Consider the following 26,209-nt stretch of genomic DNA (forward strand, 5'->3'; position numbering starts at 1 on the left):
CTACCCTGCGATATCCAAAGCTACAGAATGCATGCATGATATCTGTTTATGCTTCTCAATCTAGGGAATATATAGAACTGTATAGTTTTTATTCACCGTCAAAAGTAGTGTATATTGTTATCATAACTTAAATAATAGGACTGATTTTTTTATATTTTGATATTCAAAAAAAAATTAAAATTATTTGAAATGAAAATAAAGCAACAAAATGCATTAGGATTACATTTATATGAAGTTCATAGATTTTATTATTATTTTAATTTCTTAAATTGTCAGATTCTCAGTAAATGTTTGCCAGATGGTTTACTATATAATCACAATTTAGAAATTATCCCGCTGAAAATATGAAGAAGAAAATTGTAGAGCATTGCAAGGTGTAGATCAATTAATAGAAAACAATATTAAATGAAAACAATTTTAAACATTAAGTCTTTTTTGATAAAAAGTGATATAATTTTCTCTGTACAGTTCTTGTTTAGTCTGACATATGGTACAATTATTTTCTAGTGATTTGGCAGCATGGAGAACAAGACGGATGTGACTGCGGTCGTTAGGGACCTGTACGGTCGTTAGGGACCTGTTAGACTTATGCATTAATGGTGTGAGCGCGAGACATGTAGGGCATTGTGGTCCGACAGGGATTCTGACGTCAGCGCTATTGTTGTCACCAATACTTAAGGAAAGATAACTCTATTTCATCATCTAAAAAATTGTTATATATTATAATAGTTCTATGCGACTTGGTGAATTTAGAAGATTGAAATTAAGATGATAAAAAATAAGAATTTATAATAATTATAGGGACGTTTCTGATTTTTTCAGCTTAAGGAGTTTCTGTATGTCTGTTCAATTTGTCCTCAAGAGAATTTCGGAAGATGCACTGGTATTTAGAAATGAAATATGTTTTGTAAGTGATACAATATTGATGGCAACAATATCCCTGTGCTGGAAAACGAGACAGTTTAGAGATTTCAGTTTTAATGATTTTGTATAATTATATGATATACATGTACATGCAATACACAGACCTAGTTTGTCTTTGTATAGTAGAAGTTTCCAGTTCGTTAAGGGGCTAGGCCCTGTGTAGTATTATTCTCAGGGCATCGCCCTAGTTAGAAAGAATGCCAAGGGTATTGCCTCATTTTGAAGTAGTGAGCTTGGGTAACTTCCCTTGTCTGTAGTAACCATGAGGTTATGTTCAGTGAACTGGAGGATGTTGACAATGTCTTGAGTGAGCTTTGGGGTGTTGACAACCTCCACAGTGAACTGGAGGATGTTGATAATGTCTTGAGTGATCTTCAGGATGGTGACAACATCCATAGTGAACTGCAGTATGTTGGCAATTTATTTAGTGAGCTTCAGGATGATGACATCCTCCATAGTGAACTGGAGGATGTTGACAGTGTCTTGAGTGAGCTTTGTGGTGTTGACAACCTCCACAGTGAACTGGAGGATGTTGACAATGTCTTGAGTGAGCTTTGGGATGGTGACAACCTCCATAGTGACCTACGGGATGCTGACAACATTTAGTTAGTTGTGGGATGCTGACAATTCCATGAGTGAGCTTCTGGTTGTTGACAACCTCTGTGGTGAGCTTCATGTTGTTGACCAGCCTCTTAATTATGGGATGTTCACAATGCCTCGAGTGAGCTTTGAGTTGTTGACAACCGCTATAGTGATCAAGTTGTGGAATGACAACACTTTCAGTGAGCTTCAAGGTGTTGACAACATCTTGATTAAGCTTTGGAATCATATAGAGCGAGATAAAGAATGTTGACAATCTCTAGTGAGCTGCAGGGTGTTGAAGACATCTCAAGTGAACTTCAGGAGGCATGTTGACAACACCTCAAAGATGTTGGCAATATTGAGTGAGCTCTGGGCCGTTGACATCTCCTTGTGAGCTTGTACAACTCATGTAAGAGTAGGATATTCCAATTGATCTCTTGATATTTAGACAAATATAACATTTTTATTGTACATTTGTATATTCAATTACTAAGAAAATCATATAGTGTTTATGCTTTTTCTTTAGGTTTTGTATAAATGATTTCAGATAAAGTGATTTTAAAATAATAAAAAAAAAGAAATTTTGATTTGTTTTGAATTGGAATGTTAGAAATTATCATAAAGGAATTCAAAGCCACATTTTGAGAGAATTTCTAGTACAAATGTTTGAAAAAATAAACGGGTTCTAAACAAATGAATCATGAACAATTCACCTGATAATTATCGGATATTTATTCTGCACACCATTTTACATACTCAGTGCCTAGTTTTTCTGCTGTAGCGACGGTGCCCTATTTGTTTAATGATAGAGGATCCTGACAAGGCAGACATAAAAAACCAAATAGGATTTGGAAAATTGGAGCATAAACTAGAGACAAGACAAAACTTAGAAATAGAAAACCAACAGTGTGGATTTTTCTGATTAATTTTTAATGTGAAAAGATGGGACGATGAAAGGCAAGCAGAATTCTGGCCACAGGATCATGAAAAAAAGCTTAATTAAGCCTCAAAATTTCTTAGGTTTTGACTAAGCCAATCACAGATTTCATCATGAAAAGTGATGTTATACATGATTGGCTAAGTAAAAACTTTGGTCTTGGTGAAAAATGATGGTTTTATTTTGAGCAAGGGGTACTGGTTAGGTTAAATGTGGTATGAAGGGAATTAGGCAGGGTGAAAAAATCATCTCAGTATCTGTACTTAAATTGCAAGCTACTTCTAGGGAAACATGATTTAAGCTAAACGAGTGTGAATGTTATAGGAATGAAAGTGAGTTGTCAGTTTCATCAAATATGCAATTATTTATTATTTCATCATGATTCAAGAGACATTTTTGCACCAGCTGAACAATGGAATAAATTGTCTCCCGTTTATTTGAGGTGTCCCGTGTTTGGTGTTGTGTAGTAAATCTTGTCCCAATATTTACGATGACCTTTAATTCTGTTCAGTCTCATTTCAAACTATTTATACGCAAGACATTTCCATACCTCTTTAAATTTCGTTTCCCCCTTGCACAAAAAATAGCAATGTATCTTAAAATGAAGTTTCTAATGTAAACTTTCATCATTTCATTGTCGTAAAAGAAATTATGGTAGCCTGAGCATTATCTTAAATCTGTTTTCATTCTCGATACAATTCAAATTGACTTGTATAATGTTCATAGGACCAGAATGAAATAGTGTGACTAGAGGGTCATTCAGTACCTTGACGAAGGGCCAACAGACCATTCTAGACTCATGTTTACTTTAATCTGAAGCACTAACGTTTCCTTGTCCTAACTAGGGGCCAATGGAGAACCTACCTTAGTAAGGCAATTGCAAGGAAGCAGTGACTCTAGTATTCATGTTGCGGAACTTGACCGGGTCAGTCATCTGCGACCAGGTAGCTCAATTGGTAGAGCATCCGGCTGGTGTTCGGAGGTTCCTGGTTCGAAACCCTGTCTGGCCATGCATTTTCCCACTCCTCTCATATCAATACTTTGGAACAGCAGGGCCACAATATACCCAACTTAACTGTGTGACCTTTGACATATCTTATATCCATAATTTGATTAGTAGGGTCATTCTAGGCCCCTTTCACCTTTGTATGTCCTGAAAAGCAAAATGTTGGCTAGCAGAGCATTTTTACCCCTTTCTTTAGTACGCTCTGAGGGGTCCATCTAGGCCGATAATCTGGGTCAAATCAGTAGGGCAATTATAGGCCTTTCAACCTTCGTCTATCCAACACTTGATCCTTAATTTGAAGTTTGTTATGAATATATTATTCATTAACCCCAAGAAATCTACTAACACAATACAAATATGCAAATTACGTTTGTTGTGAATTTATTTACACTCAGCTTTAAATTTTTGCTTTGAAATGTTAATTGTTGTTAGAACTTGTTATAGTGCAGTGTATTGAACTTTCACAATGAAGTATGGCGGGTGCTGAGGTGTGAAGTCGTTAATTAAACATGATCGTTAATTAAACATTCCAGCGACCTCACATGTCCATTTGTGTGACTGAGGATCCTACATCTATATCTAACAGGGTTGTCTGCCCTTGTCAGTAGTCTAAGGTTAGTGACATACTTCACTGATTGTATTGTTTAATCAAAATGAACAAAATATTTGTTCTTAAATATTGTAAATTTTGAAAACTGTCCTCACAAATATCTGTGTTACACATGTTAATTATTACTTAGTTTTTGTCATTTTTAATTCTGGTAATCAGTCACTGACTGTACAAACTCAGGCCAGCTACGCTGACCAACTCTGACCAGTCTCACTGACCACACGAACTCAGGCAAGCAAGCTGACCAACTCTGACCAATCTCACTGACCACACATATTCAGGCCAGCAATGCTGACCAACTCTGACCAATCTCACTGACCACACATATTCAGGCAAGCAAGCTGACCAACTCTGACCAATCTCACCGACCACACATATTCAGGCCAGCAATGCTGACCAACTCTGACCAATCTCACTGACCACACAAACTCAGGCAATCAAGCTGACCCACTCTGACCAATCTCACTGACAGCCCAAACTCGGACCATGATTTTTCATTCCAGCAATAGGTCATGTTGACCTTGATCTCTCCTTGGAAATCTTTCCAAGTTCTGACGTTATTGTTGTATATTTTAAGTTTTATTTTCTTGTTACTGTTGTTGTGATATAAGTTGTTAATTCTATTTTTATTTAATTAGTAACAATTTGTAAATTATTAAGCATAATATTCCTCATGTACTTCAATATATATATTACATTAATACTGTATTACATTACGATAAATATGTTGCAGTATAACAAATACATAATATGTTATACATTGTATAATATACATAATATGTTAAACATTGTATAATATACATAATGTTATACACTGTATAATATACATAATATGTTATGCATTGTATAACTATATATTATGTTTATTGTTATATTACATTACATATAGTATATTAATGTATAACAATACACTGCCAAGCAGTTACTTTCCTATACACTTTGTTTATACAATGTCCTGTTATATATACTGGCATACTCGATCGCTGTGTTAAGCGTAAAAAGCTTTTGACTGTATAAAGGTAGTCGTTGAAGACTAGTGTTAGACAATTGATGATGTTAATGATGATCGTTATACGTATACCTATATCCGATGTTCATGCTTCTTTAAATCTATGGCCACAACTGGTCGCAGTAGGGACTAGCTACTACAATAGTTCTGTTTTAGTGCAAAACATTTTATTAACACTTCTGTACATCAAAATCTTATACTACTATTTCTACATCAGTACAGACAGGTGTATGACCCTGTGTACCAGTACAAACAATTTTAAAATCTGACATAGGCCATGTGAGGGTGTTGTGGCCAGAATGTCCTCGTGGTTGAGTGACGATGCTGAACCAGGCCAATCATAGTGGGCAGACCAGTCGACTGAGTCTCATTTGGACTGGCAGCCTACCACAACAGGCTGTCTTGGCCAGGTAGACTGGTATGACAGTGAACCAGCATTGGCCCATTGTGGTTGGGTGAACCAGCACACGGGCGTCATAGCTGAGTGAACTGGTATCATGGTTCAACCAGCACTGGTCAATCATGGCTGAGTGAACCGATACCATGGTTGAACCAGCACCATTGCAACGTGGCTGAGTGAACCAGTACCACGGTTGAACCAGCACTGGTCTATCATTGCTGCATGAACCTGTACCATGGTTGAACCAGCACTGGTCCAACATGGCTGCATGAACCGGTACCACGGTTGAACCAGCACCAGTGCAACGTGGCTGGATAAACTAACACTAGGCCATTATGGCTGGGTGAACCAGCACCAGGCCGTCAAGGGTTGGGTGAACCGGTACCATGGTTGAACCAGCACCAGGCCGAAATTACTGGGCGGACTGGTACCATGGGTGACCCTACACCAAGCCATCATGGCTCATTGGACCGTACAAGGCCATCATGGCTTGGCAGACAGATATCCTGTGTGAACCAGCAGAACCATGAGTGAAGTTGCTCTGGGCCGTCATGGCTAGGGTATGAAGTAGTACCAGACTACTGGTACATTGGTTTTAATTTAATTCCTGTTTTTTTAATAAACTGTACCTCTGGAATTTTGTTACATAAATTGGTATATATATATACATGTATGTATTAAACACGGAGAAGTATTCAAATTTCATTTTTTAGTGAAAAAGAAAATGAAAAACACAATATGTAATTCAGTTCCAACAATCTGACAAATTGTACAGCTACACCAGAACCTGTCCTATCCGACACCTCTATTCCACCATATCTCTCAGGTCGTTAGTCCTTTAATCACTGTCCAATCCAAACATTTCAATAGTCCACGATATGTGTAACTATTGAGAACCTTATTAAACCTGTGTAATATGACACAGTGCCTACAATGACCAGATCTCGAGTCCAACAGGTGTCAGTTAAGACAAGTTAAGGTGTGTTGCGAATTTGTCTGGTCGTATTCTCGTCTCAATATGTACTTCCTTATTGTGTTTTGTGTACCATGTCACTGACGTGATGATAAATTTTACAGGACATTCTGTCGGTAGAATAGCCTTTATCCCAGCCTGACTAGCCAAAAACTTCTCAACTTTAAATCTACTTTGAAACTATAGTCCATGAAAGTTCTCAAACATTTTCGCTTTCAGGATTCTACTCGATACTTTTAGGCTTTCACTTCACATTTAAGTGAAGTTAATGCAAGAATTTCCATCTATCAAAAACACTTACAATTTCCAATTCCAATTTTTTTTTTTTTTTTTAATTACATGTGTATATATAAATGTACATTCACCTCTAAAGACGGAACAAAATCATGGAGATGGTTGACTAGTCAGGCTGGGGTCAGGGCGACTTTGAAATGTACATAAAATGCTAGTATATGAAAATGCTCATGTTAATTGTGATGACTCGTTGATTTGTAGTTAGATCCAACTCACTACATGCATAGGTTACGCTCGGTTAATTTGGAAGCTATCTCGAAACTTTTTTCACCCACTCCTCTTGGTCAGAAACTTGGTACAAGGTCAAACAAGACTTAAACATAACAATTTGGGATTCGTCTTCCAGATAGCTTCTAATTTATGTGACATTTTAGAACCGTACTTGTTGATTGAATAAAGGATTTAAATCAAAAGAGGATTTTTATTTTCTGTTTGAGAATCATCCCTCGAAGACTTCACTCAGGAGTATCATCACCGCGACGTGTAAAATATTGTCGCTATAAGCAATTCTTAAAAACCAGTTAATTTAAGGTGCATGTCTACATTGAGTTGTCTCCCTTTATCACAACTGAAATTGAGTTGTCTCCCTTTATCACAATTAAAATGATTGAGAGTGTATCTACATTACTTAATTCAGATTCTGTTGAATCGGGGCCTAATATACCGGTAATGAGATATCCATGACTGGCCGTTCTACTTCTACAGCTAAAGAGTTTGAGTTTTCACAAAACACAAAACAAAACTATAACACGTATACTTCATTGTAGAGTTTTATTCATACATAGAAATACCAGTACAAGTATAATAAAACACAAGCACATGCCTCTTACACGGTGAAGCATGATAAGATAAAAGTGTGCCGGTCTACACGACAATCGATTCTCACCTGGTATACTGATGCTACACAAGACTAGTTATAAAACAGACAATAACCCTGACAAACCTTGGAATAGACTGAGCCAATCTCTACCCCCAACAACCTCTCATCCCCAGAAACCTTGGAGTAGACTGAGCCGATCTCTACCCTCAACAACCTCTCATCCCCACAAACCTAAGAGTAGATGGATCTAACCTCTCATCCCCACAAACCTAAGAGTAGACTGATCTAACCTCTCATCCCCACAAACCTAAGAGTAGACTGATCTAACCTCTCATCCCCACAAACCTAAGAGTAGACTGATCTAACCTCTCATCCCCACAAACCTAAGAGTAGACTAGCTACTTCACTAGCCTAACCTCTCATCCTCACAAACATTACAGTAGACCAGTCTAACTTCTCATCCCTTCAAAAATTGGAATGGACTAGCCTAACCTCTCATCCTTACAAATTTTGTAGATTATTCAAACCTCCAATCCCCACAAACCCTGGAGTAAACCAGTCTAACCTCTCATCCCTACAAACCTTGGAGTAGACTGGTCTAACCTGTCATCCCTGAAACAATGGATTAGACTAGTCTAACCTCTCATCCCTACAAACCTTGGTGTAGACCAGTCTAACTTCTCATCCCTACAAACCTTGGTGTAGACCAGTCTAACTTCTCATCCCAGCAAACATTATAAACCAGTCTAACCTCTCATCCCTACAAACATTGGTGTAGACCAGTCTATTCTCCTATCTCCACAAACTAGGGAGTAGACTATAGTTAAACCACTCATCCTCCAAACTTAGAAATAGACTGACTAGCTTAACATCAACTCCCCCCTAACTTTAGAATAGACTGGTCCAGCCTGTAAAAATTTGAATGAAATATTGTACACTTTAAAAGTAGCCTAACAAGTACCATGGTAGTCTAACCGAGGGAAGATCAAGGCTATTTCCTTAAGCCAACAAAACACCGACTTTTTGTTGGTGATATAAATCCTTGCGATAGTTGGAGTCATGTAGGCAGAAAACATGTATCCAAATTACAGACCAAATCGTATGTAAATGTATAACCTTTTTTACAAATCTCTAAACTGCTGGCCAGTTCATTAATTGTTTAAAATAATCAATTGTTTTTCACACCTAACAAATTAAATCTGACAAATTATTTTAATTTTTTATAATTTTTTTTCCTCTGAAAGAAAGCCTTACATTTATTTTTCACCATTTTCACACCATGAAAGTTCATAGAACTACATGTACAATATAAAAATTCCACTCTGAAATTTTACACATATTGAAGTTGATAGTAAATGGAGATTATTTAGCTGTAGGGAGCAAGTTTCCTTGTTCATGGTACAGTATCAGAGTAAAGTATTTACCATGTAAAATTTGGCAGGTACAGGTACATCATTCTAAAGTATCAAAACCACATCAGATTTCAATCTATACAACACCAAATGTTTAATTCATATCAAGATTAAAAGACAGAAAATGTAGTCATTAAATTATTCCTTAGTAATAAAACATGATTTTTAATGAAAGCAAAACAGTAATGGTATGATGATGAAGGAAAGTTATTTAAATCTGTGTGGATCTCTGGTACGTCGGTTCACAGAAATCAACTTTGTTAAGAAGACCTAATTAATTTGACTAAATTATCTTTACAACTTCTATCATTAAATTAAAACCTTCAGAGACAAGTTGAAGACAAGGGACTGCTTTTATAATGCAAATCAGACGTCCACCAAGTGAACCTGATGTAGCTATAGACTGTACTAATTGTAATTGGTGTTACAGTACTAATTAAAAAAATAGTGAGTATTATGCATTTTTATTAAAAGAAATAGTAATTTTCTAAGGAGTTTTAACGAATACTCCACTGAGCATTAAACCAAAGCTGACCATGATATCTCGCCATCCTACACACATCCGTGACCTTGATATGATAAATCATACCGATGTGACCTTGAGAGGTTAATCGGTTTCATCGATGTGATTTGAGAGGTTAATCAAGTTTCACCGATGCGACATTGACAAGTTAATCAATTTCACTGATGTGACTTTGAGAGGCTAATCAGTTTCACCGATGTCATTTAAGAGGTTAATCAAATTTCACCAATGTGACGTGACATTGACAAGTTTCACCGATGTGACATTGACAAGTCAATCAGTTTCACTGATGTGACCTTGAGAGGTTATTTACTTTCACCGATGCAACCATAACCAGATAATACTTTTTTACAATTGTGACCTTGATTAATTATTTCACCAATGAGAAATCGGTAGGCTTATCAACACTACAAAATCTTAACATGGAATGTCATATAACAAAAAAAAAAAAAAAAAAAATTCTACAACATAACTACGAGATCATACTAACTGTGGCAATGGCTGCCACTAATACATTTATAAACCTGTGTCAGGTACAACCATTTCATCCAGTGAACAATTTCAGGTGTTTTTGCATTGTTATCTATTTATCATAAATATCACATTTAGGGAATATAGCTTATCAGTACACTTACTACAACATAAATAATGAACAAAGAACACAAGCCTCTCTCTGACCAAGTCATTTACTACAAACACCCATCCGACCTTGAATATCTTTAGTCTATAACACACAGACACCACATACTCTCAAAGTTCAAACAACTAGAAAATGTAAATATTATTTACGGCTAGTTACATAAACACTCATAATTACTCCGGTTAGTTACGAAATATAAATAGGAAAATTTTTGAATGATACAAATAACATCTGTAGTAATATTTAATATTGCTTGTCTATAGACCAGGTTCATATTGACTAGAACCATTCAATAATAGTTTATCTCCAACTCAAAATAATGTTTTCTCTAATCCATAGACCTTCTCTGTAATCAAGTTTACCTTGATCTCAATAACACCTCACCCACCAATCTTTTCTATAGTCAAGTTTACCTTGATCTCAATAACACCTGACTCACCGATCTTCTCTGTAGTCAAGTTTACCTTGATCTCAATAACATCTGCCCCACCGACCTTCTCTGTAGTCGAGTTTACCTTGATCTCAATAACACCTGCCCAACCGACCTTCTCTGTAGTCGAGTTTACCTTGATCTCAATAACTGCTCTGTAGTCGAGTTTACCTTGATCTCAATAACCTAACGCATGCCTCATCAATGTTCTAGGTCGATTATATCTTTAACTAGCACTTAATCATTATCAAACTTTCAGAAATTCACATTTGGCTATAACATTAATATTATGAAGAAATTATAATTATAATAAAATTTGATAAAGAAATTACACATGATTTGGCTTGAAGACACAATAGCACTAACACTTTCAGAACCACATTGAGAGGCATATTACAATGCTTCAAATATTTCCATAACCACATCACGATGATTCGTATGCTTTCAGAGCCACATTGCATTGCTTCAAATACTTTTAAATCCACATTACGATGCTTCCAATACATTCAGAACCAATCTCTCTACCTAACTAAAGGCAAACTTAGAACAACTTGATGAAGGAATGTCCAGTGTTTTCCAATGTTAAGGAATGGATAATATATTCAGTGAATAGCCTTCCCTAGAAAGGAATGTCAACATTTCATGACTGTCTTCATATACCGTATCACATACAAACCATTTTATACACTGGACCTTGACCTTGGATTGACCTTGATAACATAACTTTGCTAATACATCGTAACATGATAACTAGTACATTAAATCCTATTTAAGAAGCCTCTAGATTGGATGATAACTTACATGACAAGTAAAACCTCTGTTGATTGGATAATAAAGGTATTTGTTATGTAAAAGCTCTGCTGATTGGATAATAAGGTTATCTGCTCTGTAAAACCTCTGCTGATTGGATATTTTGACAGTAAGCAGCATGATTAGAACACTAGGTACCTATACAGACACACTTTAGGTTGTCGTCTTCAATGGTGACAAATCCAAAGGGCAAGTACATGAATCGAAATCTATCACAAAGGAAGTATACAGTTCATAAAAGTAAATTTTCACGATACCAACAACATCTGGCTGATTTTAATCCAATGATTTCCATGTAAATGTTATTATTTCTGGTGAGATATACTAGGCATTATAAACTGGCACCACACTGTATATATAAGGCAATGAAATATCTGCTAGATGATACAACACTACACCTGGAACTCAAAGCACTACACCTGGTAGCTGAAGCAGCAGCGGGTTGATTGCATAACAAGGGGAAGCAACTCCTGTCATTTTTGAAGCACTATAGATTGTGTTGTTGGCAATATTGGCACCTTTGTCCGTCTGTTAATCTGAGGATCATAGAAGCTGTATCACCTCTACCATTCCCAAAAATTGGATGTTTTTCTGTATTTTCTCAAACCTACTTCCTCAGGCTTAGGACAGTGGATGTCCTGCTACATTTCCTCAGACTTGGGACGGTGAACGTTCTACTGCACAACTTCAGACTTAGGACTGTCAATGTCCTAGTGCATGGGTAGAATACCAGACATGACTTCGTCCTAAGGCTTTGACAGACTGTTGATATGTTGAAGCAGTTCCTGGTAGACAATGCCTGGCTGGGACACCGCCATGAAAGTTGAAGTAAATGCGCGACGCTGGCTATCGTCTACCAGCTGTTCGTAAAAGTCCATGGCAGTGATGCAGAACAGGCGCCGATCAACTACATCCATCCTTCCCATCCGTCTTATCACGTGAGTGAAGCTGGGCAGGTTAAGGGCTAGTAACACACTAGGACATTCATAAAAGAGTTTTGTATTTGTTCAGCTAAAATAATAAATAATACGATTACTTTCATTTCTGTAGGATGAACATCTCCCTTTACAATACCAAAATACCTAAGTTGACAATACAGAGGAGCCCACTTATTTGCATATCGGTTATTTGAATATCCCGCTTATTTGCATAAAATTCTCAGGTCCCGATTTTTTTCTTCTTTATCTTTGTATTTTAATCCTGTGTATTTGCATCGACTAAAACACTGACTCCCGCTTATATGCATATAAAAATTCCAAAAAGTCGAAAAAAAATTATTTATTTTAGGGTATTTTTGTGATTTTCCCGTAATAAAAGTTTTAAGAAAAGTGTTTTAGCTTACATATTGATTCGACACGATGTACAATGTTATCTAATCATTGGTTCACTTCGTCAAAACAGGTTATGTTCGATGCATCGATATCGACATTTAGTTATTATCCAGACGATTTCAGTAGCATTGTGAAGAAGAATTACTGAATAAAATATTTAGATGCCTCATCTTTTGATAAGATTTGTTTATTTATTATAGCATCGATCCAAACCTGTGTTCTGTGCACTTGAACACTCGCTGAGGCAGGTTGCGATCGCCATGATTGTTTACTAGGCGCGTTGCATTGTGGGGGCATATGTGTAATGAACGACAACTCTTTGTGTGTGCGCCATTTTCCAAAACAAACCCAAACGACAATACATATCACACGGTCATTTAAGACAGTCTATTGCTTAAGCAGTTCACCATCTATGATCAAACAACTAATATACTCATAGCAGGAACAAAACGCATCTCGAGACGATAATGAATGTTAATTGAAACAATCACATTGTAGGATCTACATCGTAGTGCCAACCCACGCGTGTATGACCGATATCGGACCCACAGACTCGGAGTGACAAGTAGTAAACGATGAAGTATATGCAAATATTTGTACATTTACAAAGAATAACAACCCATTTATTTCGTATTTACTCTTATATTTTAAATACTGTTTTTTTTTAATTATATTTTTAATGCAAATAACGTAAACAATCATATAGCGCCCATTTTCAGTACCTACCTGACGATCTACATAGTGTATAAGAGGGGCCAAAACCCAACTCCGCCTATACGAATACTCCGGTTATTTGCATATTTTGTCATGGAAAAAGGGCTATGCAAATAAGCGGGTTGCTCTGTATACCAATTCTTTACAAATATCCAAAAGATTCTCAGCATAACAACACATTATAACTTACAATGTCAATTAACCAACAGGTTATAGTATTTATCTGTAATACCTCTAAAGACCAACAAATAAACCTAGACTCAAAATAGAGGGTGGGCTTATTACCAGATAAGGGCTTATTACCAGACATGGGCTTATTACCAGATAAGGGCTTATTACCAGACATGGGCTTATTACCAGATAAGGGCTTATTACCAGATAAGGGCTTATTACCAAACATGGGCTTATGACCAGACATGGACTTATTTACAGACATGGGCTTATTACCAGATTAGGGATTATTACAAAACATGGGCTTATTACCAGATATGGACTTATTTACCAAATATGGGCTTATTATCAGACATGGGCTTATTACCAGATAAGGGCTTATTACCAAACATGTGCTTATTACCAGATATGGGCTTATTTACCAAATATGGGCTTATTACCAGATTAGGGATTATTACCAGATATGGACTTATTTACCAAATATGGGCTTATTACCAGACATGGGCTTATTACCAGATAAGGACTTATTACCAGACATGGACTTATTTACAGACATGGGCTTATTACCAAATATGGGCTTATTACCAGACATGGGCTTATTACCAGATAAGGGCTTATTACCAAACATGTGCTTATTACCAGATATGGGCTTATTTACCAAATATGGGCTTATTACCAGACATGGGCTTATTACCAGATTAGGGATTATTACCAGATATGGACTTATTTACCAAATATGGGCTTATTACCAGACATGGGCTTATTACCAGATAAGGACTTATTACCAGACATGGACTTATTTACAGACATGGGCTTATTACCAAATATGGGTTTATTACCAGACAAGAGCTTATTACCAGATTAGGGATTATTACCAGATATGGACTTATTTACCAAATATGGGCTTATTACCAGACATGGGCTTATTACCAGAAATGGGCTTATTACCAAACATGGGCTTATTACCAGATATGGACTTATTAACAGACATGGGCTTATTACCAAACATGGGCTCATTACTAGATATGGGTTTATTACCAGACATGGACTTATTTACAGACATGGGCTTATTACCAGACATGGGCTTATTACCAAACATGGGCTCATTACCAAATATGGGCTTATTACCAGAAATGGGCTTATTACCAGATTAGGGATTATTACCAGATATGGACTTTTTTACCAAATATGGGCTTATTACCAGACATGGGCTTATTACCAGATAAGGGCTTATTACCAAACATGGGCTTATTACCAGACATGGGCTTATTACCAGATTAGGGATTATTACCAGATAACGACTTATTTACCAAATATGGGCTTATTACCAGATAAGAGCTTATTACCAAACATGGGCTTATTACCAGACATGAACTTATTACCAGATATGGGTTTATTACCATATATATGGTACACAACACCTTACACAATACAACCTATAACCATTGTACCAGACATTATATTAAACTTAGATGTCCTACAAAGGATACAGGGCTCGTAACCAGGGATTGACTGAGGCGCTGATGAAGAAGCAGGTCAGACTCCACATTGCCATGGCGATGGGTGTGCGCTGTGTAAAGTTGGACAGGGACAGCATCACCCAGTCCCGCACTAAAGTCTGCTGCTTCTGCTGGTGGAGGTTGGCAAACACCTGACAACAAAATATGACTCTACATCGTTCAGACCTCTCAAATACAAAGGGAATTCATGTCTAAATACCAGTCTAGGGCAATAAAATCAAAGGCCACAATACTTCACAGTTCAGACCTGTCACTGACAACAGGAATACATGTTCCCAATACCAGTCTTGGGCAATAAAATTAAAGGCCACAATACTTCACAGTTCAGACATGAAAGGTGTTGAAAATGACACCATATATGTTACAACTTTCTTATTGTCTAAAACAATACTGGACAAGCGCTCTTTACTAAATTCTTGAAAATTTGATAAGACTTAAGATCCATTTCACATCAAGACGTCTGAAAACTGCGGAATTTCTTTAGAATTTTGTAAAATTTACAACAATCTATCGGTATGAATCATCAATTTCTCTGTACCTACCTGGAACACAACCTTAGCTACAACCTGAGGGTACGGCTGCTGTGAGGAAATGAACTCCCCGATGACCTTGTTCATCACGTCCTGAGGTGGGAAGAAGTCGGCCAGGAATGTTGGCAGTACTCTTGAGATTACACGGGCCTCGTAAGGGTAGCCTTTCTTTATCCTAAGACATAAATATCATTCAAGAAAACATGACAGACCCACTTCAAACATAATTCTAACTTAGAAACAGGACTTTTTTCATTGGGTAATTGGGTAGGCAGGAGAGGAAAGAAAATATATTATATAGCTGTCAAGGATGTGACTTACAACATATGTTTTACATGGATAAGTATTTTAAATCCAAAACTCTTTAAATCAGGTTTAAAGATACCTCTACCAATTAGAATATATTGCTCCTCTACAGAAAATGATTTTACCTGTCAAACAGCACAGTGACTCGCTCCATAGCAAGAATGAGTGACTCAGGGTCCTGGTACACCACCTCAAAGTCGTAGGCCGTGGTACCGGGCTCCACCTCACGCGGGGACGGACTATACTGGTCGTACTGTTTACCTGTAATCAAAATCATGTCAATCAACGATAATACATATATCTACAAGATGAGAGTTAAAACATAATGGCTAACAGGTATCTCAATTCTCTTATCAATGACGACTGACTTTCCTTCCCTCCCAATACTTTGTTTAGGAAACAGAAAGATGATGATAATGAGTATACAACCAGACAAATTAGTTCCCAACTGAATGTGATATTATATACCGAGAATGCACAGGCAATAAATTCAGAGTAAAGAAGCTTGTTCCATGAGATACAGCCCCAACAAACATTTTTTTGTGTAGGTCAAAGGTAAAAAAAAATACATCAGTGAGAATACTCAATAGAGTTAAGATCATTTTTCTTTGATGTAGGTCAAAGGTCAAAATGTAGGTCACAGTGATACCTACTTTTGACACAAAACACATCACCTCACCTTGGTAAAACTAAAGCCCCCCCCCCCACCAAACACTTTGCAGACCATAACAACTACATCAGGTTACAGTATAACCCACAAAGGTTGATTTTATTCATCGAAAAAAATAATTGAATGCACAGCACTGACCAGCTCTCAAATGGAATTTCTGTGAAAAAGGTCAAAATCAAAGACCATGCTCGGGGGTACAAGTACATTCGGGAAATATGATCACTTACCAGAGTACATACAGGTAAACATGAGACCTAGGGCCGCTAGTGACCTCTGTGGACTCGGCAGACACAACCTGTAAAATAATGGTTATGTACGGTTATATTATCTGTATTTAATTTCATCTAACAAACTGACAGACAGTTAAGTCTACATGTTAATATACAAACAGTCATATCAGAATCATTAAAATTTTTAGTATAAACATGACTAAAGGTGACTATTTGTGTACCTGTCGACCCCGAGTTTGATGATGGCCTCAGCGTCCTGTTTAGAGAGGACGTCAGTGAGGAGGAGACGTTCTAGACCCTTGAGGATGGCCAGGTATACCGCCGTAGATACGCTGTCTTCACTGCCCGATGCTGTGATCACCGCCAACTGTAGGGAGATGGACAGAATTTCAGTAAATCACATCTTTATCAAATGCTGTTTTCAATAACAATATATTTACATCTACACTGCAGCCCCACTATATAACTTTACCAAGCTCACTTTATAAGGTTACGAGTCCATAACTTCCAGATCTTTATTATGACGTCATTATTATAGTGACGTCATAATTGTCACATCGGCAGTTCTGTCTTTGACGATAATAATTTATCCATTTATTGTCGGAGCAAAATTCCTGGATATAGTCTTTAAAAATTGTTGTCAAACATAAATATAAGTATTGCACTGCTTTCATTTGGAAGTTATGGGCTGATGAATGCCAACTGGACAAAGGCAAATTCAACATGAAGTGCTGCAAACGCGCTTCATTAAATTTGCCTTTGTCTAGTTGGCATTCATCAGCCCATAACTTCCAACTGAAAGCAGTTAAATGCTTAAATATTTTCCTGTTCTGAAATCCATATGTCTGAGTTTTACAAAATTTCTCTAAACAGATCACCAGCGATAGTCTAGGACCTTTTCTCTTTAATTTCTTTTTCAAAAAACCCTACAACTCCTGCGAACTGGACAACTGATACATTGTAGCCAAATTAATTTCAATTGCGGTAAATGTGAACAGACCTTCAGTAATCCAATCTTACACTGTGGTGGTAATGTCAACAGTCCAGGGTTATACTAGCTGTGTGTATATATAATACCAATTATTACACTGGAGAGAATACTCACACATTTCAATAGCTACATTTCTTTGGATTTACTTACAATAACATTCTTTGTTTACTCACAAACTTTGACAATTACTCAGTCAAAAATTCCATGATTTCAACACTCTATTTTGATATATCCCCATTTTATTCCTCTAAAATCTTATTTCATTATTTTCGATACACTAACTGAAAAGTCTGTTATTTTACACTTTTATTGTATACACAGAACAGGTGGCAACTTCCTGAAAGAAAGTTTTACTAAATAAACATCTGAAATCAACATACCAGGTAACATATACAATCATTTTGAGAACCTATTTTAGAGACAGACTGCAGATAGGGATTTTCTATAGTTATAAATTATTCACAGTAGCAAAATTTATGACAATAGAGTTTGCAATAAGCAATATATATATCCAGTGACAAAAATCAAGCATGTATTTAGAAAGCCCCTGACAATGGCAATCGGTCGAGGCAGTGTTAATTACAGCTAATACAATTATACAAGCCAGCTAAAATATTGATACCCAACATGTGACAAATATTTGGTCTGAAGTATTACAACCGAATTATATAGACAATGTACTATTGTATTTTTTACATCATACTTATATACTGTACAGCTGTACAGAGACCCGACAGATGTGTATACATATCATTAAACAATCATTACAATTAACACTCGGCCTACAGACTACAGACGTACAATATTAATATTTTATTGGTATGAACACTGGGGCAGATTAATACAGTTACACGGTGAATTTAATAGTACTGACAATCGGCTACAGAGCGTAACGGACAAACAATGGCCGCAGAGTGCTGTCATTGTGTACTGGTAATTGTCACGCTCTGTGACCACAGTGGACAACCTGAGTATCTATAACGGAGAGCCATGTTGTTGACTGTTGGACACATGCCTACACACTCCCACCAGCCAGATAGACATTGTGTGGACATTTAAATCAGACCGATACTGTTACAGCCTGCTGCTGATGATCTCAAAGACAAGCTGGAATACTTGGCAAAACTTGCTCTAGTTCTGAGGATAAGAAAACTTACTCTAGTTCTGAGGGTAAGAAAACTTGCTCTAGTTCTGAGGATAAGAAAACTTGCTCTAGTTCTGAGGGTAAGAAAACTTACTCTAGTTTTGAGGATAAGAAAACTGAGGATAAGAAAACTTACTCTAGTTCTGAGGGTAAGAAAACTTACTCTAGTTCTGAGGTAAAGAAAACTTACTCTAGTTCTGAGGATAAGAAAACTTACTCTAGTTCTGAGGGTAAGAAAACTTACTCTAGTTCTGAGAGTAAGAAAACTTACTCTAGTTCTGAGGGTAAGAAATCTTGCTCTAGTTCTGAGGATAAGAAAACTTACTCTAGTTCTGAGGTAAAGAAAACTTACTCTAGTTCTGAGGTAAAGAAAACTTACTCTAGTTCTGAGGATAAGAAAACTTACTCTAGTTCTGAGGTAAAGAAAACTTACTCTAGTTCTGAGGGTAAGAAAACTTGCTCTAGTTCTGAGGGTAAGAAAACTTGCTCTAGTTCTGAGGGTAAGAAAACTTACTCTAGTTCTGAGGTAAAGAAAACTTACTCTAGTTCTGAGGATAAGAAAACTTACTCTAGTTCTGAGGGTAAGAAAACTTACTCTAGTTCTGAGGGTAAGAAAACTTGCTCTAGTTCTGAGGGTAAGAAAACTTACTCTAGTTCTGAGGGTAAGAAAACTTACTCTAGTTCTGAGGATAAGAAAACTTACTCTAGTTCTGAGGATAAGAATTGATCTATTCATAGCCTGCTAACCAAGTTTTTGTAGAGATTTATTGGACTATTTACATTAAAACCAAGAGGTAAGGTGTGTTATTATCAAACCTTTCCTTATATTCTGTTTTAAGGCAAACTTTCTGTGATAATAATTTAAAGTCACTTTCTGTAAAAATGAATATATCATCATGCAGTTATGGCATTCAAAATTACTGAAAAAAAAATCATTTTCTATGAATGAATACACATATAAATCTTTTAATTAACTGCAGCTTTTTATATAACCAATAAAACAAAGGAAATAGAGTTGAAATAATTTATTGCAATGTATATGTTATGCTGTATTCTCATGTCATTATCCAAAATTAATCTCATCTTGGATGTTCTACATTTGTGTAGTTTTACTTTCTTAGGAAGAAATAAAACTTTGCTACTGTGTAACATTAATTTGATATCTCAAATTACAGTGCCCACTGGATATGAAATTATGTACCAAGAATGCACAGGTGATGAATCTGTGGGTCAAAGATAGCATGCATGCTGGGTATTGCTAAAGCAATACATGTCCCCTGACGACCCCTGCTAAAAAAAGTTACAGTGACCTTGACCCAAAAACCCTGAAACTCAAATCTGATCTGTAGCTACTCATACTTAAGTTACAAACCAACTTTTACCAACATACCTTGAAGCATGATTGAGAAAAAGTGCAGAAAAATGAGTGGATGGATGGACAGACGCACCAGGAGAAAACCTATAGGTCGCCCCCCCGTTTCACCAGTGGGAGACTAAAATATATAGGTCAGGGTGACCTACTTATGACACAAGACTCACCAAGGTGAACCACTTGTCTCTGGAACATAGATACTTGGGGCATGGGTTCACTTTGGTAGGCCACTCTGACCTACATTTTGACCTTCGACCTACATCAAAGAGAAGGTTTATTCAGACTCATTATCCTACACTACTCGCCACTGGAATGTCATACATGGGTCATGAGTGAAAGAAATTGATACCGGAAAAGATAGCAGAAAGACAGACAGAAGGAGATAAAATGCAAAACTATAGTCCCCCCTCCCACCCCGGGTTCCCAATGGGGGACTAATGAAACTGAATTGAAACCTGTATATGAAATATTGTAAAATAAAAATAGACAGACTATAAAATCTGGGTCCCTCGAGCTCTTAAATAAAACAAACATTTAACCTCAAGCACTGAATTATAAGTAAGAGATATTCCAGCAAAATATACATAAATGATGGAAGGAATCCATAAACAAAAAAATTCTATACATGGTGGATGATGGAGAACATGTATCCAATAACATAGTACTGTTTGAATCAAATCACTTTTATGGGTTGCTGCCTGACATACCAAGAGTCCTCCCATTCTGTAGATATTTCAATAGTCCTAATGCTACAAATTCAACCAAAGCCCTGCTCTATCGATATTCGGTCATTCTTTGTTATTTTTTTTCTGCTCCATTGACATTCAATCGTTCTTTTTTATTCATTTTTTTTCTGCTCTATCAATATTCTATCATACTTTTTTATGATTTTTTTCTGCTCCATCAATATTTGATCATTCTTTATCATTTTTTTTCTGCTCTATCAATTTTCAATTATTATTATTTATTTTTTTTCTGCTCTATCGATATTCAATCATTCTTTTTTTTTTTTTTAATTCTGCTCTATCCATATTCGATCATTCTTTAAATTTTTTTTTTTTTTTTTTTCTATTTTTTATTTTTCTATTTTTTATTTTTCACCTAAACAGTAACTGATGTATTTACAGATATGCTCACAGATGCGAGATTAGGACTGACTACCCAGATCTAACTGTCCACAGACACGGGATGTCTATAAAGAAACCGCTCAACCCTGGACAGGAGGCGGTGTCGTTATGTCAGCATCACCCACGGGAGGAGCTTTGCTACAGCTGTACTGACTGCGATGGCAGTCTGGCATGTCCCGAGTGTGTGACCTCCACACATCAAGGTCACACACTGGTCAAGCTTAAAAACACACCCGACTTTGTCTGGAAAAAGCTTATTGAGCACTACATACAGAAAGCAGAGAAGTCCGAGATTCCGAAAATCTTAAAAGAATTAAAATTTTCTGAAGGTAAACTGGAACAGAACCGCAAACACTACCAGGAGTTGATTGGTGTAGTACAACAGCGAGGGGAGGAGCTAAAAGCCGAGATTGACAAGATCACAATGCGTCACGTTAACACCATTACAGAAGTGGCTAAGGAGAACACTGTCTATATAGATTATTACCGCGGAGAGCTCAACAGTCTTCACACTGAAATAATATATGCTCTCCGTAAGTGTCATCAGGCCAACGACACGCAGGACTTCTCCGTCGTACTCGACTCTGAGAAGATAATCCGTGCAGGACTCAAGCTTCCAAGAGTTCCGATCACTCAGACAACGAAGTATAAGATGGGGTCGTCTCCCCTGCCTCTGTTGGAGTCGGCCTTTGGTGGTGTGGAGATCGTGGGGTACCGACCTAAACAGCTCTCACCACTAGCACCACAGGTGGTGAAAAAGGTGGACAAACCGGCACCCCCTACTCCCGCCCTGTACAGTGTCGTGTCCGAGTTTCGTTACCTGACAGATATTACCTCCCTTGTGCCGACGGAGGACGTGTACAGCTGGATCAGTAACGAGGAGAAGAAAGAGGTAGTCCTACTGGACAGGGCGGGGGACGTCAAACAAAGTACAGGTTTGGGTCTCCACATCCGGGACATCTGTACCTCGCCTGTCACCAACAACCTCTGGTGCTGCAGCGAGTATGACTACAGTGTACGCGAGATGACCACCCCAACCAATACAGAAGTCCGGCTAAACTTCCCGTTTGTCCCACGTGCACTTGCCCTCACCCATGATGAAAACGCAGTTGTTGGCTCATTCCGTAAAATTTGTGTATACAACATGGAAGGCGAAGAGCTATTCACGGCTTCTTCAGACAAGCTTGGCCGTCAGATCATAGCATCCCCTCAACACATCAGCGTTTGTCCCACCTCGGGGAACATCGCTGTGGTCGACTGGGACGAACAGTCCCATGATGGAAAGGGTAACCCCTGTGTTACTGTGCTGACCTCTGACCTCCAGCTATTGTTCCAGTATCGTGGCCAAACCACACAAACAAGAACATTGCGGTCTGGGAAATCCAGGGGGTCTTCTACGAGGTCCGGGAGAAACAAGAAAGAGTCTACTTCAACATTCTGGCCTACAGACGCTTGCTATGATGCTGCTGGACAACTCTTCATCGCCGAGCGGACAAGTAAATCGGTACAAATGGTCGGCAATGATGGCACGTTCATGAGGAATCTCTACACTGACCAAGAATTCAGTCCGAAAACTGTCGGTGTACAGACCGGAGGTTTTTTATGGATCGGGTTTGAATTCGGAATTGTGAAGGTCATCAAGTACAAACAGTAAGACTTGATTTGGGGTCAAATGTGTAGAAGTCAAAGGTCATGTAGTCAAAGGTCATAAAGTCTGAATAAAAGGGAAAGTTCATGGAGTAAAAATAGTCAATTAAGGTTATCACAAGCTGATAGATGAAAGTTATCAATTACATATACAGACTGAGGTGTAAATATGGAAGATGGAAGAGATGTTATCACGTATAAATGTTAATTGAAACCAGTGGCCATATAGAGAAAGATTGAGATAAAGCGAAAAGTCATCATGTCCAAACATAGAGATTGAAACAGTAGGTAATGGAGTAAATATATATAGACCATTATTCAAATCAGGTCATCACATACTAACATATATAGGTATACCATGATTTTTCTACTTTTAAAGAGCGCCCTGCATACCATTTGGTATCCTCCTGAGACCTAGAAGACAAACTTTTTCCTAAACTACACTGAATGGACGTTGGTTCTTTGGGGATCTTCCCACTTTAATTAACATATATAGGTTGTTCTGAGAGACCAATCAAGTGTTTATGTCTGAGGGAAGCAAGTTCACTGAGCGGTTCTGAAGTACAAACTGTGGTGAAAGAAAAGGCTAAATGTAAAGGTTAACCCTTTCACCCCTACTGACCATAATGGACTTCAAATGATGAATGAATGGCAGAGTCCATTAAAGTTCCTTAGGGTTGAAAGGTTAAAGGAACGTTCCAACAGTGTTAGACAAAAGTAGACTTACCTGGAGGACTTTACTGGGGAACTCCAGGTCTTTTAGGTCGATGTGGTAGTTCTCCATGATGTAGAACGCTGTTGACCACATGGTGAGCATGTAGTTCTGACTGGTGATACAGGTCCTGAAGTAGACAGATTCAGATGCTGAACTTACTAGGCAACATGTCCTAAAGGACCTTATTGAGCTCTAATATATTTCAGTAAATGTGACCAATTTGGGCCCGCCCATCAACCCCTGAGGGTCATTAAGTCAGGACCCACATGTGCATACCATCAAACTGTCATTCTATACTGGTAATTCTAACCAAATTTTGATTATTTTCCAAAAAAAAAAAAAAAAAAAAAAATATTTCAAAGATGTGATTTCCCTTATATAAACTGGAGTAAATTTTATCCCTCCCCAGAGAGAAATATGGGACCCCAGGGTAATGAAATTTCTAATTTCTGTAAAGCACCTTAAGACATTCCATCTATGAAGAGTATTTGATGCTACCATATCTGGGTTTTGAGAAGAAGATTTTTGTAATGTCAGTCAATTTGACCCATTTTAGCCCAACCCATCAGCCCCTGGGGGTCAGTCAGAGTCAACATGTGCATACTTTAAATATGTTATCCTATACTGATAATTCTAACCAAACTTTAATCATTTCCATTTTCAATTCAACAAATAATGCTCAAAAATGTGATTTCCCTCATAAATGAACTATAGTAAATTTTACCCCCTTCCCAGGGTAATGAAATTCACCCTTTTTGTAAAGCACCTTAAGACCCTTCCATCTATGAAGAGTATCTAATTCTACATTATTTGGGTCTTGAGAAGATTTGTAATTTCAATTTGCTCTATTTTAGCCCCACCCATCAGACCCCTGAGAGTCAGTCATGGCCAATATAGCAACTGCCATATCTATCCTCAAATAAGCCCCTTCCCATACTAGTGTAAGGTTTAGTACCCTATTTATCCTCAAATAAGCCCCTCTCCTAGTGTAAAAGTTAAGTATTAAAGTTATTTGTGAATGAGGGGCTTATATGCAGATAAATACAGTCATATAATTATCAATTTGGATCCTAAATTGAGATATGCAATTCAAAATCATCACTTAAAAGTTTTTATTATTCATAATTAGTAGTATTATATCCATTTAGTCCAATAAAAACAGCAGCTCAAATAATTCATTTGTCTAAAGGAGGTACTTGAACATCCATACATCACTTGCCTTGTATATCATGTTTGTGGATTTTGTATGAAATTTTCACTTGTTATAAAAAGGATATTTTTAAGTACAATTTTTGGTTTGATTTTATTTGTTTTCCTGAAATGATCTACAGAAAGTTTGATCAACTTGGATGTCACCTCAGCAAAGGACAATAAGCTCCATTAGAGTAATAAATTCGGGTGTTGATTTCTAATATCTGTAGAACACTTTTTACCATTCACTGTATAAAGTGACGACCCATAACCAAATAAATCAGATGAGCCTGTAGGTAACTAAACTGTAAACTTAATTTATTTTACGAAAAATACGAAACAAGTTATATCAACTTATATAAATCACACTTGATGGCCCGGATGGAAGCGGGGAAGGGTCTTACAGTAGGAGGAAACTGGAGTGCCCGGGGAAAAACCACTTGGTCAGACAGGTGATCCCATACCTTTTCATGTCCAATCGGGGAATCGAACCCCGGCCACCTAGGTGATTGTAGGTAATAAATAAAATATTATATGTCTATTTTTGTATTTGATGATATTAATGAAAAAGTTTTCTATAAAGAAAAATGCTTAAATTATATAATTACTTACTGGCTGACCGATGATAAATTTCGTAACAGGAAATCTGTTGCTAAGGGAACAAGTAACTTGGTAACATCCTGTATTCCTGCCTCCAGTAGATAGAGAGTTCCGTGGAGAGCCCCGATTCGGCTAGGTAAGTGGGGACTCCTGAAGCCAGCGTCAATGATCTTCATCAACTTCTCTGTTGTGGCATTGTCCTATAGGAACCATAATGATTCATTAAAAGTCACCAACACATACAATATTTTTTCTTGAAAATGCATTTTTAGTGAATATATCTCAATTTATATAAGAATACTATGACTGGAAATCTTCCTAGTAATACAAAAGTAAGAAACCAGAAAATGGGTGGAAGACGTGAATATTCCCGCTCCTACCCAAAGAATTTGATGTTATGACAAACATGGGCCAAATCTGTTGAGAGGTTTTAAGGGTATGACAATGATTAATAACGAGACATGACACATTATGTCCCATTCAGAAGTGGTCAAATGCAACTTTTAACCCTGATGACCACTAGAATGTAATCAGGACTAGAACTAGGAACCAAATCAGTAGAGGGTCCTGTGGTTCTGAT

At 37.2% G+C, this 26,209-nt stretch overlaps 2 protein-coding genes and 1 long non-coding RNA gene across 7 annotated transcripts in view; 1 reads left to right on the forward strand and 2 right to left on the reverse strand.

Annotated features, from left to right (window-relative positions):
* Positions 1-7,148, forward strand: part of LOC117340060 (complexin-like) — a 175,983-nt gene extending 168,835 nt beyond the window's left edge. For all 5 annotated transcript variants that reach the window (XM_033901828.1, XM_033901827.1, XM_033901829.1 and 2 more), the window contains one exon: positions 508-7,148. The gene's annotated coding sequence lies outside the window, so the exon portion shown is untranslated. The remainder of the gene's footprint in view (positions 1-507) is intronic.
* Positions 7,149-7,487: 339 nt separating this feature from the next.
* LOC117338817 lies at positions 7,488-10,919 on the reverse strand. Its single transcript, XR_004535045.1, has 2 exons — positions 7,939-10,919; positions 7,488-7,900 (listed from the first exon to the last, which is right to left on the reverse strand). It is a non-coding gene; the product is annotated as an uncharacterized LOC117338817 (long non-coding RNA).
* Positions 10,920-10,921: 2 nt separating this feature from the next.
* LOC117338816 (huntingtin-like) overlaps positions 10,922-26,209 on the reverse strand; it is a 55,661-nt gene continuing 40,373 nt past the window's right edge. The window contains exons 50-57 of the mRNA XM_033900169.1: positions 25,642-25,829; positions 23,851-23,965; positions 17,064-17,209; positions 16,840-16,907; positions 16,068-16,203; positions 15,649-15,811; positions 15,077-15,237; positions 10,922-12,318 (exon numbers count right to left, since the gene is read on the reverse strand). Of these exons, the coding sequence (XP_033756060.1) occupies positions 12,117-12,318; positions 15,077-15,237; positions 15,649-15,811; positions 16,068-16,203; positions 16,840-16,907; positions 17,064-17,209; positions 23,851-23,965; positions 25,642-25,829 (1,179 nt within the window). The 3' untranslated portion in view covers positions 10,922-12,116. The remainder of the gene's footprint in view (positions 12,319-15,076; positions 15,238-15,648; positions 15,812-16,067; positions 16,204-16,839; positions 16,908-17,063; positions 17,210-23,850; positions 23,966-25,641; positions 25,830-26,209) is intronic.

The sequence above is a fragment of the Pecten maximus genome, chromosome 12 (assembly GCF_902652985.1).
Source record: "Pecten maximus chromosome 12, xPecMax1.1, whole genome shotgun sequence".
In the NCBI taxonomy this organism is placed as follows: domain Eukaryota; kingdom Metazoa; phylum Mollusca; class Bivalvia; order Pectinida; family Pectinidae; genus Pecten; species Pecten maximus.